The sequence below is a fragment of the Panthera leo genome, chromosome B3 (genome assembly GCF_018350215.1).
Source record: "Panthera leo isolate Ple1 chromosome B3, P.leo_Ple1_pat1.1, whole genome shotgun sequence".
Classification (NCBI taxonomy): domain Eukaryota; kingdom Metazoa; phylum Chordata; class Mammalia; order Carnivora; family Felidae; genus Panthera; species Panthera leo.
Genome location: NC_056684.1, coordinates 73,191,198 through 73,210,298, shown reverse-complemented (window position 1 = coordinate 73,210,298; position 19,101 = coordinate 73,191,198). Strand labels below are relative to the sequence as shown.

Below are 19,101 nucleotides of genomic sequence, written 5' to 3'. Positions count from 1 at the left end.
CTGCTCCTAGTAGGCCACGGGTTGCCTCTCTGTTCCTTCTGCTCCTGAGGCAGAGCCCCAGGCCTAGAAGAGGCTTAGATGCTGAGGGCTGGGGTAAAGGGCCTGCCTGAGGCCGAATGTCAAAGATCCTGGGAGTCCCTAGCAGCAAAAAGACAGGTCTGGGGAAATGGAGGGTCTGCGGCCAGATCACGTGACAGGGTAATGCAATTTAGGAAGATTTTCCGAGTGGCCTCAGCTTGACCACTTCCTCTTGCCCTTTGCAGCTCTGGGCCTCTAAAGTAACCTCTTGGCTAGGTTGGGAGAGAGCAGCTGGGCTCTGTGGACCACTTCTCTGCCCCGGTGGAGTATGTCCCACTTCCCAGCTACGGCCCTGAGTCCGTGTTGTCCACCAAGAATAAACATAGTCCTTTATGAAAAATTTTAAAACCCCACCTCACAGAAAACACCAGTTACGAGTGCCTTTTCCATTCATTTCTCTTTCTGAGAGAACGCAGCCACACAAAGAATGTGAAACACCATTTATTCTTTGTGGAAAGGTTGAACAAGGTCAAAAATGTCCTTAGAGGGCACTGACCCAGCCCCGCCCTGCAGGTTCCTGGGGTCGGATGCCTCTGCCCCCCCACCCCCACCCTTCCCATGCCCCTTGTTAACAAAAAGGAACGATTTGAAGGGAATTCATATATAATAATTATAATAAAAATATACATTAAACAAAACAAAAAACCCAAACAAGACAAATTTAGCCGAACTGCCAGCACCGTTCATCCCATGCTCCCCCCACCCCCCATAACCTCCCACCCCTGACATCCCTCTCCTCTCACTGCCCCCACAGGGTCTCACTCTCCCAAGTCCCCGGTACCATGACCACCTGTAGTGGCCAAAGGAGACTTCAAATGTGTGGACTGGGTGGGGGAGAGGAGGCAGGACACCGGCAGGATGGGCTGAGGGGCAGGGGCATCAAGAAGTGAGGGGCTAACCTGACTGAGACTCACCCAGGCACCTGCCGTCTGACTGAGGCCAGCTGAGGCTGCTGGCTGAGCGTTGCCAGCCCCTGGTCAGTCACCTCCCTAACTAGGTGGCCGCCATCATTAAGGTCCCAAGTCGCCAGTCCCTGGTTGTGTGTTGTCTCTGCTGCTTTCTCTGGGCTCCCCACCCTTCCCATACGTGTACTCTGGTTGGAGGAAGGGCACCAAAGTGGAGGAGGTGTGAGTAGGTGTGCCTCTCTCGGGCCCTTCCTGAGAGCTCCAATAAAACATGCCCTTCCCTGGGTACCACAGTCCACCTTGCCGTGTCCCTGCTGGCCTGGCCTGCCCGGCCCCTGGCCATCCACTCCCACTGCACCTCCCTGTTAGCCTTTTGGTCCTGTCTTGTCCCCTCTGACTGCTCTGTTCCTTGGTCCCTACTCCAGCTGCCTGCATTTGAGCAAGATTCTTTTTCTGTGGCCTTCAGGCTGACCCCCAGGGCTCCAGACAGTCTCTGTCCTTGGCCCCACACCACCCCGGTAGCTGCACCCCCTGGTCTCAGCTCCTCTAACCTTGACATCCCCGGCTGAAGCTAACATTTGTGGAGGTAGGGCCGTCAAGGGTTTCTACAGCCCCTTAATGGCTCAGGCTCCTTCTGGGGAAGTTCTTGGGGCCAGGCGCAGCAGAGGCAGATCTTTGCAGAGAGGACTGACTCTGAGCTTTCCTCCCAAGGTCTTAGGGTAGCTGTGCAGCCCCCACCCACTCCTACTCTCTCAGGGTCTCCCCCCACAGCAAAATTATATTCCTTTTAGCCAGAAAGAGTGGTAGGAAGCTGCCAACGGGCTGCGCCTGGGGGCTCGTGGGGCTGGAATGCCCAGAGCCTCATGAGGTCAGAGTTCAGAGGTTGAAGGTACATCAGGGGATGGAAAAGGAGCAGATGACCCCATTTGACCTTTGCCAGCGAGGTCCGAGGGTTCTGCCTTCAAGTGCAGAGCCAAGACATTCAGATGGGGCTGGACACACACCAAGCTACAGAGGCCCCCTGGGGGGGGGGCCAGGGGCTGGAAGGGGCGGCCCCTGATCAGCCCCAGGGGACCCATCTAGGGAAGAAGCAACGCCAGGGTTGAGGTTGAGAGAGGCAGTCGTGGGACAGAAAAGAAGGGAAGTGGGGGGCAGGGTAGGGAGGGGGCTCGGGACAGGTGGGAGCAGCCCACCCACCACCACCTGCTGCCACTGGCCTTCAGGGGCAAAGTCCTCGTGGTAGGAGTGGGCGGGCGGCAGTGGGGGTCAGACCTTGTCCAGCAGGGAACGCTGGCAATAGAGCAGTCGTTTAGGGGTCCCATGGCGTCTGAAGAAGAAGACGGCGAGGCCCACAGCCAGCACCAAGAGCAGCAGCAGCACGGGCAGCACCACGGCGGCCGCGCTCACTGCCCCGCCACCCTCTTCGTCCACCTCGATGATGATCACCTCTGTCTCCTCCTCAGTTCCTTCATCTGGCCGGCCCCCCGATGAGGGGCAGCCCATCCAGTCCCGCAGGGCTGACTTGGGGTAGCCTGGCTCTACCTTCAGCTTCTGGTTGTTGAATTTCCAGTATTTGTTCCCCTTGTAGAAGTAAGTGAAGACTGCAGGGGTCAGCAAGAAGGTGGCAAGGAGAACAAGGGATGGGGGCAGCATCCAGAAGACCCACAGAGAGAAGAACAGAAGGAAAATCTGTGAGTGGAGTGACCCAGTTGAGCTAATCCCCAACCCTTTCTGAACATCGGGTTCCTCAGCTGTAAAAGGGGGTAATTCTAGTGGCAGGCTGGCAGCATGGTGGTGATTAGGTATCCGATGTGCACAAAGCACTTTGCTCAGAGCCTGGCACACAGCAAGGGTTCTGCTGTTCTCATCATCACTGCTTTCTACGTGATACTGTCCATCTTTCCTCCTGTTCTTCCTTAACCCCCTGTCTTCATACCGCCCCCCCCCCCAGACACCCTCCCCCGCTTGCCGCTCACCTTCATCGCTGCCCATGAATGACCCTCTGGGAGACTCAGGGATTCCTTCCCAGACCTTGATGTTTTTGGGGTACTCGCTGTCCACTGCCCTGAGCTCTTCGTTGAAACGGTAGTACCTGGAGGAGAGGAGAGGAGGGGAAGCGGTCGGGCCCTGGGCATGTCCTTGGAGGGTAGCAGGGCCCAGGACTGAATTCACCAGCGAGCAAAGGGTGGCTATGGACAGGGTGCAGGACAGGGGTTTTGAGTAATGAGGGCCTGTGGCCGAAAGTGGCGGAAGGTGGGGGTGGATGGGAGGTCCCAGGCTGCAAGGAGCCACCAGTAGCCTTTAATGATAGTGCCTGGCAGCTGGGGTGGAGGCACGGCGCTGGGGGCAGGAGGCGCCAAATGACCAGGTCTGAAATGGTGACCCGGTCACTTCCCACTCACTCAGCACCTAATGGAGGCTGTCTGTTGCTAGGCAATAGCAGAGGCTCAGCCAGCAACGTCTCCAGGGAAACATCCCAGGGGTAAAGTGGGTCCTCCTGTAGGACTGAGAGAATCTGGTGGTGGTATCTGAGGAGAGAGGCCTTGGGTCAAGAGGATGGGGTCTCACTTGTTTCCCCGGAAGAAGTAGGTCTTTCCATTGGGCATCCAGAAGAGAGCAGCGTCAATTTTGTCAGTAGGCAGTCCTCGGCCCAGCTCCTTGATGTGCTTGGGGTAGCCAGGTTCCAGGGAAGCTTCGTCAAACACCCAGTGCTTATCTCCTGGGGAGGAGAGAGAAGAGCACGATCAGGGTTCCACTTGGGCTCTTGCGGCTGTGGAGAAGTCGAGTGGAATCCACTCTTTCAGGGAGACTCTCCCCACACCCAGAGCACTAAGGTAGAATGCCTGGTTACCTTTGAAGAAGACAAACTTGCCATCCTTCCTCTCGTAGGCAGTGTTAATGGATGCAGGCAGGCCCCGCCAGAACTGGCCGATGGGCATGGGGTATCCATCCATCACCTGATTATTCCTCACCCTCCAGAACCAGCGCTCCTGGAAGGCGTCAAGGTGGGGACAGGGCGTTATGTCTTGTAGCTAGTCCTCTGGCTCAGTCCCCAAAGCTTCCCACTGCCTCAGCTCTAGTTCTTAGCCTTCCTGCTGCTGTTTCCACCCAGCCTGCTGGGCAAAGAGCCCCCTTGCCTCCCAAACCAGCCCACTTCTTCCTCTCACCTTGAAGACAAACATCTCCCCTCGGAGCACGGCCACGGTGTCAAAGTTCCCGTCACAGATGTTGGGCCCATAGGTGGGGTTTTTAGGCTTGTCAGGGACAGAGGGCCTGGAGGTAGTCCTGGGTTGAGGGGGCATCTTGGTGGGAAACCCTGACTCACTTCCTGGTGTAGAGAACATGAAAGGCACTTTAGACTTTGTGACAGGGGAGAGGAAAGAACAGATATATGGGCAGACGATACCATTGCAAAGGTGTGGGTGGACCTTTAGAGGAGGCTGAAGCAATCAGCTGGGGCAGGACAGAAAAGGTGGGATCAAAGGTGAGAGAGGAATAAAATATATAGAAGAAATAGGGGTGCCTGGGTGGCTCAGTAGGTTAAGCAGCTGACTTCGCTCAGGTCATGATCTCGTGGTTTGTGAGTTCGAGCCCCGTGTCGGGCTCTGTGCTGACAGCTTGGAGCCTGGAGCCTGCTTCAGATTCTGTGTCTCCCTCTTTCTCTGTCCCTCCCCTGCTCATGCTCTGTCTGTCTTTCTCAAAACTAAATAGACACTGAAAACAATTTAAACAGGAGGGAGAAGGAGCACATGTAGGCATACATTACTCACCATACAGTTGCTGGATGCCCCGGCGGTCGTCATCGGGCAGCACGAAGTTCTCTGTGTCCATCCACTGGTAAAAGGGTGCCATGATGGCCGAGGGATCGTTGGAATGTTCAAGGCCCAGGGCGTGGCCCAGTTCGTGCACAGCCACCAGAAAGATGTCATTCCCTGGAGGGATGGGGATGATTATGAGGGCAGCCTGGGCCCCTTCCCTCAGACTCTCTGCTTTCCCACCAGAGGCTTCATTTTGATACCCGAGGCTGGGCCTGTTATGTTTTCCACCCAAAAAGCCACCAAGCCAGTCAGCGATCTGTTCTGGTTGGAGGTGAGAGAGTGCTCTGGGGCCAGATACCAATACCAGGAAGATGTGTATTAAGGGGAGCTGAGGTCCTATCTGGGCCCCAGTTTCTCCCAGGAGTTGGAGGTGCCATTTGCCTAGAAAAGTGGGAAGTCTTTGACTGGGAAGTCAATGACTGGGTGAGAGAAGGGACCAGATGTAAATAGCTCAAAATAAGATCCCTGCTTTCACTGGAAGTCAGACTAGGAGATGTTTGTAGCCCAGAGACTGTGGGGTTTGAGGTTTTGGGAGGAGGCGGGAGACCCCCCATGAAAACAATCACTGACTCTCCCCAGAATAAATGAGTCCCAGGGCTACCTCGCTCACCATTCAGATCCTCATTCCTGACAGTCCAGGGCTCGGCAGAGTCAAAGTGGGTGTCCCCTCCAATGTTGGGGCCTGGGAAATAAGCATGTGCCAGGAAGCCACCTTCGCCATCGAAAGGTGTGCTGTCACCATGGAAGCCCTCAGCGAAGAAGATCATGATGTCGGCCTGCTTCTCATGGCCCTCTCGGATATAGGCATAGGGTACCTCTCGAAAACGGAGTGGTGTGGCACTCTCCCACACGCGGAATGCCTTGCGAATGGCCTCGAATGTGGCATGCTCTCCCACCTTGGGGGTGTAATTCTGGATGCTGAGGTCCAGCCGCACGGGGAGAGGATGGGAGTGTGTTAGGATAACAAAGGATAAAATTCTCCCTCCTTGCACTTTCCCAGGTTTGCCTGAACCGCCCAGCCACCTCTGCTGACCTGGCTCTTCCTGCTGCCTCACGATGCTTCAGCCCCAAGAACTGAGGGCTCAAGGGACCCACAGGCTTTGGTTTTCTGGCCCTGGGATGTACCCCCGCCCCCCAGGCTGCACCTTTCTCCAGGATTAAAGCCCCTTTCCTCCCCACTCCCGAGGACGCTTCACAGGAACAGAGGTGAGTAGGACAGGAGTCCTCACAGTCTGTAAGTACAGTTGACAGGAAGGGCAACTCTGAAGGGAGAAAGGCAACTTGCCTGTTGGACTCACCAAAAAGTGATCTCATTATGCTGCCATTTGAGGCCCTGGATGGCATAGCGTTTCCTTCGAACATTGGCCTTGATCTCCGCTCCAAACTTATCGGGAACACCACAGCGGGGGCGCCTCATGGCCCTGGGGTGTGAGATTGCAGTCAGGATAGTGTATGAAAGAGAAAGGTCTTCAGAGTGGGGGAGTGTCTGGCCTCAGGGTCAGTGTGGGAAAGGGCCAAGGTTATGAGGTCAGGGTGGATAAGAGAGGGTCTAAAAAAAAAAAAAAAAGTGGGAGTATAGGGTGGGCGGAGGCAGGGTCGGGTGGGGATGGGAGGGAGACTGTAGGGCATGGGAGAGGAGAAGGGATGCAAGGGCCAGAGACCAGGGGAGAGAAGGAGCACATGTAGGCATATGTTACTCAGGGTCAGCGTGCGGGGTTGAGGTAGGGGGCAGGAGTCAGGTAGCAACCTCTCTGTGCTCTGTGGGTGCTGGGGAGAATTCCTGCCGGGGCCTAGCACTTACTTCATGGTGTCTGCATCAGCCTTGCCCGTCACTTGCAGACCGTAGAACCTCTGCATGGCAGCGATAGCAGCTGAGAGGGACTGGGGTGAGCGCTGTGTGTGTGTTCGCAGATCCCCCGGGGGCAGGTAGCCATACTGCTGCAGCCAGGCCTGTAGGGAAAGAAACGTGGCTTAGAGCATCCCCACTTGGCCCAAGGGGAGACTCTACCCCCTCACGGTGTCTGGCATGCACCCTTGGCTTAGGAGGAAAGGGCAACGAGCTCCCAGCCTGGCTCTGGCAGTGGGGCTGGAGGAATTCCCAGGCTGGACCTGAACTCTGGCCCAGGCCCCAGTAGGACTTGCCTTCTTGGGGCTGTGGGCTCAAACAGGGTAGGGAGCCACAGCTCTGGACTTTGGCTGTGAACTCTCTTGAGAATGGGAACCCAGATGGCTCGTCTTCTCAGAGCTGAGATTCCTCCAGCACTTTCCTCCTCCGTGTCAGTGTTCTTGTAAATATAGCATGTCCTACCTGATGGGTTGTGCCCCTGATGGGTGGAGGTGGGGAGGCTGAGGGGGCTCTATTTTGGTCCTGGCATGAGACCCTCTTGGGACAGGGATGCCATGCTTCCAGGACCCTCACAGCTGAGATCTTTTTGGAAAGGTGAGCAGAAAAGGAGCTAGGGCTGAGGCTGGCTGCTGAGAGGGGGAAGCCGGGACGTTTGGAGGTGTTGGGGGTGTGATCCAGCCACTGAGCCAGGATCCTGCCACTGTTCCCATCCGAGCATCTGACCTAGGGCATGGGACCTAAAGGTCCTTATTTAAGGTTCTCAGTACGGGCAGTGGGAGATGGGGGAGGTGGTAGAGACTCGGTGACTGTATTTTACTTAAGGTATGTTGTGAATTGTTCATAATATAAAGGCTGGCATGCTGCCTTAAAATAAAGTTAGGTTTTTGGTGTTTGACTGAAAGGTATGCAAACTACAAAGCCCTGCTGACGGGGGTGGGGGTGGGGGGGGTGGGGGGGTGGAAAGTCAGCCTTTATTGTAAGAACAATGGAGTATTTTCCTAAAGCCTGAAAAGTAAAATAAGCCAAGGTGTATATGGAATATGAAAATGCTGGGATTCTCTAGGGGAGATACTACTCTGGTCCCAGTTCCAGCTTTGCCTTCTTAAGGAGTCCAGAGGGGGCCTGCACATTGCCTGGGATGGAATCTGGGAGTGCAGAGGGGTGGAGGCTGCTGTTGGGCACCACATCCCTTATCCCAGGTTGTCAGGATGGATCTTCATGTGGCCCTTCACCTCTGGGCCCAGCCCGGGGAAGTGGAGCAGTGCTCCTGCATTGGGGCTGGGGGTGATTCAGGAGCAGCTGACTGGAGACATGTGCCCGCAGGGGCAAGAATTGCAACAGGGTTCTGGGAAGTGATCCCCCAAGGCTGATGGGAGTTAGGGCCCAAGATGTAAACAACCCAGCCTTTCCCCAGCCAACAGGCCTGGCCTGAATAACCTTAGCACCACCCGGCTCTGAGAGCCCCTCCTCAGGGGTAGAGGAGGGAGCAAAGTTTAACCTCTGCTCTACCACAGGGGAGCAGAGCAGGGTGCTCCAGAACCCGGCTACTCTCCCCACAAGCTGTAGGCTTGCTTGCCCTGACCTGCGCTGGCTGATGCCACAGCTAGTGCCCGTGGGAGGTTGCAATGGCCTGTGCCCAAGTATGCAGGAAACTCCCTTTGCCCTTGGCCTCACCTGTAGGGTACACACACCCCAGGCTTATGACCCCGGGTGGGGGAGCCACTACTTCAGCTTTGGAGAAGCTTGGGAGTGGCCTACTCCTGGAGCTGGCAGTCAGGAGGACTGAAGTCAGGCCCCCTCAACCCTCAGGGAGCAAAGCTGAGGGGAATTCTGCTAGGGCAGAATGACAGAATAGAGGGTGGCAGAGAGGTGGAGAGAATCCACATCTAGGAGCGGTGGGATCAATCCCTCTCCCCTGTGAGTCTTTCAAGAAAGTAGGCAGGTCTAAATATTCACACCCACAAAGTCCCCCCCCCCCCACCATGCGCAAGAGAGAAAAATGGAGACTTAGGCAAGAAAGGGACTTCCCTGGAGTCAAAGAGAGCTGCAAAGCCTGGAAAGGAAGTGCCCCCATCCCTCTCCTCCCAGGCCTAGGCTCTGAGCAAAGCAAGAACCACAGAGAAGACTAGGAGGTGAGGTTGGAACCACAGAAGAGAGGACTCTTGTGTCTGCGGCTGGGTGGGGGAAGGGCCAAGTGCCAGACAGGCCACAAGGAGGAGAGGGCTGTCCTGGAGCTGGTGCAGGACTCTGGAGGCCTGGTGGGAGGGACCCAGCTGGCTGAGGCCTCGCCACCCGAGCCACCCGAGCTCGCCCTCTGGATTGGCCTGGAGAGGGAGCAACTACGCTAGGTCAAAAAACTCAGTTGGCTGGCTTTGTCTCGAAAACTGAGTGGTCTGAGTATTCCCCTAGGGGAAAACTCAACAGAACCCCTCCCACCTCTGGCCTAGGAGTCCTGCAGAAGGTGGGTAGGTGGGTGGGTGGATGAGGGGAACTCTGGCTCTCAGGAAGGCCCTGGATCAGAGCCTCTGGGCCTGTTCCTCCCTCCGTGGCCCAGAAGCAAATGGTGGTTCTGGCACTGGGACTGCCCATGACCCACTTAAAACAGAGCCAGGGCTGCTGCCCCTCCCCTAGGGGGGCCTAGTGGGGCAGGGGAGGGAAGGCAGGACAGGCAAAGTTGGCAGGGGACAGCCCCTAGATGTCCAGACTCCTTTTGTTAGGGGCTCTCCTTGCAGACCTCCGATGAAGACTCCAGGCCTGGAGAGAGGATGCCTCCTCCAGCAGGACCCTGTCAGGCTGGGCCCCACAGCAGATTCGCACTCTCCTTGGCCACCCCCTCCCCAGGGCCACGCTTTTCTTTTTAGCCTCGGATCCCTTCGGGACAGAGAGAGTGTGTTCTTTCTGGATATGTTTCCTCCGGGGGTGGGTCCAGGGCCAGGACCAGGAGGGAGGAAGCCAAGTCCAGATCCCCTCCCCCTTCTGGGGCCCTTCCCGGCCCCTCCCGACCGCACCCAGGCCCTGCCGGGCTGAGTGGGTTGGGATGGCCCAAAATAAGAAGCTGATCAAATTCGTCTCCCACCTTCACCCCAAAATGAGAGAGAGAGAGAAAGAAAGAGGAAAAACCTCCCCAGACAACTCCCACGCGGCTTCCTCCCGGGCCGGTGGGCCAGAGTCTGGGAAAGAGTTGGGGGGGGGGGGGGCGTCGCCGGAGGCGGTAGAGACCCTGCGGGGTGCCCTGGGCCTGGCCCTCTCACCCTACTCCCCGGTGCGTTGCCCTCAGTCTCCCTGCAATTAACACAGAAAAGCAATTAACAAAAGCAACAAAAAGAGCCTAAAGGCCTCGCTGGAGGCGGGTGGTGTGAGTGGGGGTAGAGGCAGGAGGCGGCTGCTCGGCCGGCCGAGCCCCTGGCTCACAAGGAGAGCTTTGTGTGTACGGAAACGCGGCCAGGGCGCCAGCTCCGCGACCCTCGACGCCAGGGCTCCGGGCCGGGGACACAGAGGGGTCCGCTCAGGGAGGCGGGGTGGGTCGGGGGCCGGGGCCGCGAGGCCGTCCAGCCCTGACCCCAACTGGCGGCGCCTGCATCCACGGAGGGCCGGGACCGCCCGGGAGGCGCTCAGCGTGGGGGGCCCGGAGCCGCGGCGCCGTCCACTCGAGCCTCCCTGGCAGCCCCAGCGCCGGCGGGCGCGGGCGGGAGAGCGCTGGAGGGTTGGAAAGTTGAAGAAACAACGATCTCGCGCACATGACAAGGAACCAGGGCAGCGCTGGGTCTGAGCCGAGTTCAAGTATTTACCAGGCTCCCTCCTGGTTCCGGAGCTGAACTCACAGCCCGGCAGAACCGGGAGGGTTGGGGTGGGCCCCGCTGTAAAGCTCTTCCCAGGAAAGGGCTGGGGAAGAAAGTTGGCGGCGGGTCGGGGGTTGGTTGGGGGGGAAGCAGAAGTTGGATCGACTTGGAAGTTTGGAGATGAGCAGGGAAAGGAAGGGAGGGGGTTCCTGCGGGTCGGAGGGCCAGAGACCTCCGGCGCCCTGCTCTCCGAGCGGGGGAGACCTGGGAGACCCCCGGCTCGCCTCCCCGGCGGGCGCGACTCCCGGCAGGACTGGAGGAGCTCACTTACTTCGGGGCTGAAGCTGCTTTGGGCCGAGCTGAGGGAGGCGAGCGCGGTGGCGAGCGTGAGCAGGGGGAGTAGCAGACCGCCGGCGGGCCGTGGGGCAGGAGACATGGTCCGCGACTGTCCCGGCCGCCAGCCGTGCGGGCTCCGCGGTGGGGCCCAAGCCCTGGGGTCGTGCCGCCACTCCCTTAGGGCGCCTTTGTCTTCGGTGGGCGCTGAGTTTGGATTCCTAGGCCGTTGTCCGCTTGGAGATGAGGGGATTGCTCTTGAAAGCGCCTGTTTGCTCGTCCCCTCTTTTCTGTTTTTTGATCTTTCTTCTGCTTAGTCTGCGAACTGGATCCGCGAGCCCTCTCTCACTCTCTCCTCTGGTCCCTCCCTTCTCCCACAGCCTCTCCGCCCCCGCCCCAATGCCCTCCTTTCCCGGTGCGGACGTGGTTGTTTCAGCCTGAATCCAATTACAGCCAAGAGCCGGGTAAAAAAAACCCCTAAGTTGCCTTTCTGTGGTGGAGGCTGCCATCTGCAGGGGTTGAGGCCACAGCTAAGGACGGGGGTCTGGGCGGGGGGGGGGGGGGGGAGGGGGGGGGACCCAGCGGACGGGATGTGGGAGACTTTCTCCCCCTAAGCATATTTTGGGTGGCTTGAGTCCTCTGGTATTCAGCATTTGTCTCACCTCAGAGTGGGAAGTACTGGGAAGCCCAGTGGTTGGCGCAAACGAGTTCAGAGTCTAGGATGACGGTGGTGAAGGTCTTCCATGTCCACCACACCTGGGTTGGGGGTTTGTCCGCTGAGACCTGTGGCTCAACCAAATTGAAACTCTTGCCCCTGGATCTTGACAACCACCTCCATCCCTCTCCTGCTGCAAACATGCAACGGTAATACAATCCACCCACCCACCAACAAATTGCACAACCACATTGGGTCTGGGGGTTCTTATGGAAAGACAAATGCACTCCCTTAATTATCATCATTTGCAATCTGGCTGCTCCTTAAATTAGAGCAGGCTGGGGAGGAAAGAGGTACAAGGCCATGGAATGTGGGGAAAGGCAAATCAAACTTAGGGAAACTGTTAGACCAGAGAGATTGGGAATTAGGACTTTGGGGTTTAGCTCCCCCTCTACACTGGAAAAAGGCAGTTCCCTGAAGACCTCTTCAGGGACTGACTAAACTGATAACAAAATGTGGAGGGATGCGGGAGAAGGGGAGGGCACGCTGAAGCGGATAGGGGGGGAGAGAGACAGATAAGAGGTTGAGTTAGATCTGGAAAAGCAGCACAACAGAAGCAGGAAAAGTGTGGGAGACAGAAAACTCGACCATCAGCGAAATCTAAGATCCCAGAATTGCATTGGTCAGCGAGAGAGGAAGGAGGTTGTGGGGGGAAGAAGGGAGGGAAAGAAAGCAAGGAATAAAGGAGGCTGGACAGAAATTAGGTCAGGTAGGAAGCTCCAGAAATTCTAGAGATCCAGGAACAAGTTTGTGGCAGGATAATGGAAGAAAAGCCCAGTGCTCTGTATTGTAACTGGAGCAAAGGTCCTTTTCCCCCAGAATCCGTGATCAATTAAATGAAAGCTTTCCCTGGGTCCCAGACAGCTAACAGGTTTGTGGGAGATATATGATGGGTATTAGATACCTATGCCATGGTGACTGTTTGGGGGCTGAGCACCTACCTCCAGGGCTCCCCTACACAAAGTGCAGTTGGGAGGTACAGGCCTCTCTCTAACCAACCTCTGGAACTTCGCCAGAACCAAAGAAACCTCAGAATCCAACTCTTTAGCAGAACATGCGACACCCAAGTCTGGTTCTTCCCATGTCAGTGTTCCCAGTGGGGGTATCCTCTTGGGCCATGTATCTGAAGCTTAGGAAAACTGACACCAGTTGCTTGCCAAGAAATGGACCTCAGCCGGAAAGCCTTTTTCATCAAAACATTTATTAAATGAGTAACTGCACACAGCCTGAGCTGTGTATGGGCTGTCAAAGGCTTGAGTGCCTAGCTAACACCAGGAAAACTGCTGCCCCTTTTTCATAGCAGTTCGCAGAGCAGCTACTGTTCATAGTTGGGCCAGTCCTATGGCTCGTGAAGGAGGGAAGCATCCCAGAGCAAGGTTCCACTGAACTGGAATGGAGCCAGTGATGAGGGCACTAAGCCAACTCTTCCAGGCAGTGATCTTACAGGCTGTTCTTTCTGGTGTCCAAGCTCTTGTGCCGGGAAGACAGATGGGGAACGTGAAGGCTCTCTTCTGACCGGGATGAGGCATGTAGGTGATAGAGAAGAAAGCCAGAGAGAGGCTGGGAAAGGGAGACAAGTATTGCTTTTTATTGACTTGGTAGTGGGTTCTGCAGTAGAGCCCCTTTGGGTTTAAGAGCGTTTTTCTGTTTCCTTTCTTCTTCCTGCAACTTCTGCTGCCTGAGCTGCCATGCCTGTAAGCCAGCATCCATTTCCTGTGACAGCAGTACAACTCGTCTCTGAAACAGACAGGAAAACAGGGTGGATAACATCTGGGGCTTGGGCTCTGCACATATATCCTTTCACTCACAGATCAAAGGCAAAAGTTTCAGCTGGAAAATGACACTGTTGAGTGGGGAGGGGGACCAGGTCCTGGGTTGGGAAGTAGGAAGGAGAATGTGTAGCAGAATGTCTACCACTGGTTCCCACCCTCGGAGTGCTCACTCCATTCCCCCCTCCTCAAAGCACTGTAAAAACCTTGAGCTGTTAAAACCTCGGTATAGGGGGTACGAGTTAGCTTATGTGTCAGTACAGCTCAAAACAAATTAAAATGTAAAGTTTTTTCCCTCCCAGTAGTTGCCCTGGCTTGGGCTCTAGCCACTCACTGCAAACTTCTCCCTTTGGGCTTTTCTTCGAAGCTGGCCTTTCATTGGAGGCGCAGGGCGGCCATCTGCAGAAAAAAAGACAAGTATTAGAGATGGCTGACAGCACCTTGTGAAGGCACTGTGACAGGGACAAGGGAAGAACCAGTCTCTAGTTCCTCTCTTCCACTTTCACACCTGTGATGGCTTAGTTCTCCAAAACCCATCCCTCAGTGTCAAGGGTAAGATATGCCAAGAATAAGCTCTGAGGCACACTCCTACTCGATTTCACTTACCCCTCATTGTCCTGGAATTCAAGGTCCTTTGAAGTGCTGAATCTCATTTTAGCTTTAGAAACCCCCCACTCAAGCAATCTGATCACCGTTCCACTCTCCATGAATCTTTGCTGAATCCCATCTCACTCCATAATGAAATACCTTCTTTTCCTTTCCTTTCAGCCCAGTTCTCATCCTTAGCGCCCCGCCCCCCCAAGCCCTATCTGTCCCAGAAACCATTCTTTAACCTTTTCAACTCTGTCAAATCTCTTTATGAAAGAAGTGCATATTGGTTATTTATTATTCATCTATTTGCCTTGGGACATTTATTGTACTATTGCTTTTTTTGTTTGTTTGTTGTTGTTGTGTTTTGTTTTGGCCTTATGTGGCACTTCAGATCCTCTTGGAAAGGGGTAGAGCACTGAACTATTATTAATTTTTAAAGATGTCATGCCGTTTTCCCAGCCAGACTTTCATGGATTGCATCCCTAGATTTCACTGTAGTGCAGGGTAGGCACACAACCACATAATCAAAATTCTATAAATATCTGCTGACTTGGTGAAAAGATGCAATATCTGACCTGAAGTAGTTAATAATGGAGCTGAAGAAAAAGGACACTTACTTTCTACAGAGTAAGAAGCAAACAGTGAAAAGTCTGCCCAAAAGTTTTGTGGAAACTGAGAGATACAATTAAGTAACATGTCCAAGACTACAAGTTAGCAAGTAAAGAACCTGAATTAAGACTCAATTCCAGAGTCTTTCCAATATTCCATACTACTTCTGGGAGGTGCTAGGCTTCCTACAGTAAATAACGAGCAGAAAAACCTTCACCATCCTCTTCAGGATCATACTCCTATAGAATCCAATAGGGTATCAGTATTCAGGTCTCTGTGCTGTTGAACGGTGCCTGGCTCCTGCTCAGTTCTAGTCCTAGCTTTGCTATTACCTAGCTGTTTGATCACGGGAACTCTGAGGCCTCAGTTTTCCCACCTGTAAACTGAAGTCCCATATAGGGAATGGGGAATGGCTTCAACTTTTCTAACATCCCTCCCTTCTAGGTTTAATATCTATTTTTTCCTTCTTTCTTTCCTTTTCCTTCCTTCCTTCCTTCCTTTTTTTTCAAGGGAAGAAATTTTTCTGAAGGGAGCCCGCCATCCTCAGTCTTCACCCTTCTACCCCTCTCTTCTGAGATGTTCATTTAGGCAGCCTTTCAAAGAGTTCTCCCTGCATCTGGTAGCAAATTCTCAACAATGTACTCACCACGTAGAATGGTGGGTCTTTCTACCTTTTTAAAAATCGTCGCCCCTGAGAAACGTAAAGATCTTGTCACTCCCTCCCCCGGGGCGCCCCAAGTTAGAATTATCTTCTCACCCCACAAGATCCTGTCTAGCTGCACTTTCTATAGGCATAATTTAAAATACAAAGTACTCAGGCTGCTTTTCCCCAACTCCAAATATAAAGTTCAATACTATGTTCACTCACACACATCCCCGCCTTAACCTACCCTTGTCCCTCCCACCCTCAGTCCAGGGACGTTCCATCTCGGCGAAACTCTCTTAGGGACAGTTAACTGTCAGATCAGCGCTCACCCGCGTAAGACCAGTCTGGGAGCTCCGTAAGGGGCCCGTAGCCAGAGGGGTTAGCAGCCAGGCCCTGCCTGGGTGGAGAAAAACATTCCGGTGAGGATTCAGCCCACCTTCTGGCACCCCAGGACCCCCTTAAACCAGTAACTCACTGGAGTCGCCACTGACTGCCCGCCCGAGCCGCCACGCTACTGTGCAGCTTCCGGACACCTGCTGGGAAAACAGGGCAGAGTTGGGAGAGACGCCGTGCACTCGACTCAGGGGTCCTAGCCCTGCCCCCGCGGGCCCCTGAGCCCACCGACTCCACACCCACTTACTCAAAAGCAGGGTACCTAAAGCAGCCATGCTGAAGTCGCGGAGCCGGAAGTGGGCGTGACCCCGGTGTCACGCGCTACGCCGCATGGGAAGTCGGAAGCCGCCATCTTGAATCTGGTTCTCAATCACGGGTCCCGCCATCTTGGGCCATTGTACGGAAGAGCGGGAGAAAACTGCGGCCCTAGTATTTAGGCGACAGTGGTTGGTCTGCGTATGAATCGTCAGTACTGGTTACATCCTCAGTGGAAGTCGTGTCCTAGACTGAATCGTTCTGAGCAGCTCCAGCGATCTCTGCGCAGCGGTGTCTAGTCCTTTGAAATTTATGTCATTATCTTAGAGGAGTTCCCTTATTCTGTCTTCTGCATCACTGTAACATGTTTTTCCTCAGCCTAGGTGTCAAATCTAGAATGAATCGGAAAATTTGGGTCTCCGTCCTTATTTATTCAACACAATTGAAGAGCTTATGTGGCAAGCATTGTACTAAGTGCTGGGGATTCTGCAAAACAGACGTCATCACTATTCTGATAGCGTGCCCAGTCTAGCGAGAGAAGACAATGATGATCACCCACATTACTATAACAGTACCGTTGAGATGGTAGCAGGTGCACAGGGATGCAAGAGCACCTGGTTCTGGGGATCCCAAACAGATCAGGTTCTGGCCACTTGCCACTGACAAAAATCCAAAGGCAAACAGTGGTGAAACCAGAAAGGGATTTAGTTCAGTGAGGCCAACACCAGGAAGACAGAGGTCAAGTGTCTGAAAGCGCTGAAAATACTTCCAGGTTTATACAAGGAAAGTTGAGGGGCAAAGGTGGGCGAGTACCTGCAGGGGGGCAGTGAAGGTCAAATCTATCAGTGTTTTGCTTAGAGTCAATCATGGGTGGTGTTTTGTGTCTCGGGACAGTGCTTATTGCTTGACTGGGTTGTTTCATTCTCCTCAGAGGTTGCTATGCCCTCAGGGTCTTCCACCTGAGCCAAGAGACTGGCTGGAAAGAACCCAACCAAAGGGGCGCCTGGGTGGCTCAGTCGGTTAAGCATCTGCCTTCAGTTTAGGTCATGATCTCCCAGCTCGTGGATTTGAGGTCTACGTTGGGCTCTGTGCTGACAGCTCAGAGCCTGGAGCCTGCTTTGAATTCTGTGTTTCCTTCTCTGCTCCTTTCCTGCTCCTGCTCTGTCTCTCTCCCTCTCAAAAACGAATAAACATTAAAAAATGAAAAAAAAAAAAAAAAAAGTTTGAGGTCAAAATGGAGGCAGCAGAAGTCAGAAGTTCTCCAAGATGAGTGTTGGCAAGTACCCATTTGTAGCTATGATGGGAAGCTGATCTGGAGAAAGCTGAAGGCTTTCTTGGGGAATAGGTCTTGGAGCTAAGATCCGATTTCAGTTTTACAAGGGCTACCACCACATATTGTCTAATATAATCCTTGCAGCAACAAGGCAGAAGTACCCCCTTAACCATGGTTTCACTTTCTGCAGTTTCAGTTATCCACATTCAGTTGCCCTATGGAAGCAGATACTCCTGACAAATTGTGAGGTCAATAGTAGCCTAACGCTAAGTTACAGTGCCCATATTTCACCTCACTTTATCTTATCATCTACAAAAGAAAGATGAATATGGTACAATAAGACATTTTGAGAGAGATCACATTCACATAACTTTTATTACAATATACTGTTATGATTTTTATTGTTATTAATCTCTTACTGTGCCTGATTTTAAATTAAACTTTATCATACGTATGTCTATATGGGAAAAAAAACCCATAATATATACAGGGTTTGGTACTACCACGGTTATAAGTATCCACTGGGGTTCTTGGAACGTATCCCCTGTGGATCAGGTGGGACTACTGTATCGGTACATAGAAAACACAGATCTGTGGCTCCTTCCCTCTTTTGAATAATTTATTTGTCTTGGGGAATTCATTTATCTTTAATTTTTTCATAAAAAGCTTAGGGGCACCTGGGTGGCTCAGTTGGTTGAGCGTGTGACTCTTGGTTTTGGCTCAGGTCATGATCTCATGGTTCCTGAGTATGAGCCCTGAGTTGGACTCCATGCTGATGGCGTAGAGCCTGCTTGGGATTCCCTTTCTCCCTCCCCCTCTCCCCTCCCAAAATTAAATAACCTTAAAAAAAAAACAACTTAAGTGTCCAACTTGACTCAAATCATGATCTCATGGTTCATGAGTTCGAGCCCCACATCGGCTCTGGGCTGACAGCTCAGAGCCTGGAGCCTGCTTTGGATTCTGTGTCTCCCTCTCTCTCTCTCTGCCCCTCCCCTGCTCTTACTCCTTCTCTCAATCTCTCTCTCTCAAAAATAAATAAACACTAAAAAAATTAAAAAAAAAACCCTTAATGTATCACATCTTAAAACACTGAAGTAAGTACAGATGCTTTATAAATGGTGAAGCTCCTACAAAAGTGCCCATTACCGTGTGCTAGGCTAGACACTTAATGCGTGCTGACTGGGGGAAACTGAGGGAGTGGTGCAATGGCCTATCTGGAAGTTTATCATTTCCTTCTGCAAGACTGGGAAGTTTTTCCACAGGAGGTGGCTCTGAGCTGTGCTTTGAAAGAGGGGAAGGGTGGATCCTGGTTTAAGAAGTAAAAGCAGCTGTTTCAATAACAATAAGAGTGGTATAGCTAGGGCTGAACCAAAAAAAGGATGGGAACAAAAGACCCTTGACTATAAGCCAACAAATGGATCCCAAAATACTAGGCAAGGGCAATAAGACAGTAAGGAACTATTACCATCTTGCATTCATACACTTCATTTTCACCTATCAAAACACTTCTATATAAATGATTTCACATGATTTTCATAATACATCTGTAAAGTAGATAAGACAGTCCAGGAAGCAATCGTACAGATTGCTTGTAGTTTTCAGAGATCAGGAAATGGAATCAAAACATGGCTGTGGATTTATAGTTTGACAGTTGCAATAGTGACTGAATGCCACTTTCCAAAGCCTGGCTCTGTATATCTTTGGCTGTTTCTGAGATAGACAGCTGAGGTAGACAGCACTGGAATCCCATTACATAGTTCCCAGTTGGCAAATCAAATAGTAGAAGCCAGGGGCTGGAAAAACAACCTTCGTGTCAACAGTCAAGATTGACAGGAAAGATGACAAGCTGACTACCACCATCACTATATAAAATAGTTGAACCAGCAATATTCCTCTCTTTCAGTAGCTCACACACTTGGGGGACACCATCGGTTTGCAAAATTATTATTATTATTATTATTATTATTATTATTATTTTAAAGATTTTATTTATTTATTTATTTATTTACAAATGTTTATTTATGTTTGAGAAAGAGGTAGAACACGTATTGAGTGGGGTGTGGGCAGAGAAACAGGGGAACAGAGGATCCA

The 19,101-nt window shown here is 53.0% G+C and overlaps 2 protein-coding genes across 11 annotated transcripts; both read right to left on the bottom strand.

Moving 5' to 3' along the window:
* Positions 1-503: 503 nt before the first annotated feature.
* On the bottom strand, positions 504-11,166 carry MMP14 (matrix metallopeptidase 14). The gene is made up of 10 exons (XM_042942679.1): positions 10,758-11,166; positions 6,603-6,751; positions 6,100-6,222; positions 5,412-5,719; positions 4,754-4,915; positions 4,151-4,311; positions 3,835-3,973; positions 3,552-3,702; positions 2,960-3,075; positions 504-2,584 (listed from the first exon to the last, which is right to left on the bottom strand). The coding sequence occupies exons 1-10, from the start codon at positions 10,860-10,862 to the stop codon at positions 2,250-2,252; spliced, it is 1,749 nt and encodes a 582-aa protein (XP_042798613.1). The 5' UTR covers positions 10,863-11,166; the 3' UTR covers positions 504-2,249.
* A 1,489-nt stretch (positions 11,167-12,655) lies between these two features.
* Positions 12,656-15,779, bottom strand: MRPL52 (mitochondrial ribosomal protein L52). Of its 10 annotated transcripts, none has more exons than XM_042942697.1 (5): positions 15,730-15,779; positions 15,565-15,625; positions 15,419-15,486; positions 13,578-13,642; positions 12,656-13,211 (listed from the first exon to the last, which is right to left on the bottom strand). In XM_042942697.1, the coding sequence occupies exons 1-5, from the start codon at positions 15,755-15,757 to the stop codon at positions 13,062-13,064; spliced, it is 372 nt and encodes a 123-aa protein (XP_042798631.1). In that variant the 5' UTR covers positions 15,758-15,779; the 3' UTR covers positions 12,656-13,061. The 10 variants fall into 10 exon arrangements, with proteins under 10 accessions (XP_042798631.1, XP_042798632.1, XP_042798633.1 ...); XM_042942698.1 differs by having other exon boundaries at positions 15,565-15,622; positions 15,730-15,771; XM_042942699.1 differs by having other exon boundaries at positions 15,745-15,764.
* Positions 15,780-19,101: the final 3,322 nt, after the last annotated feature.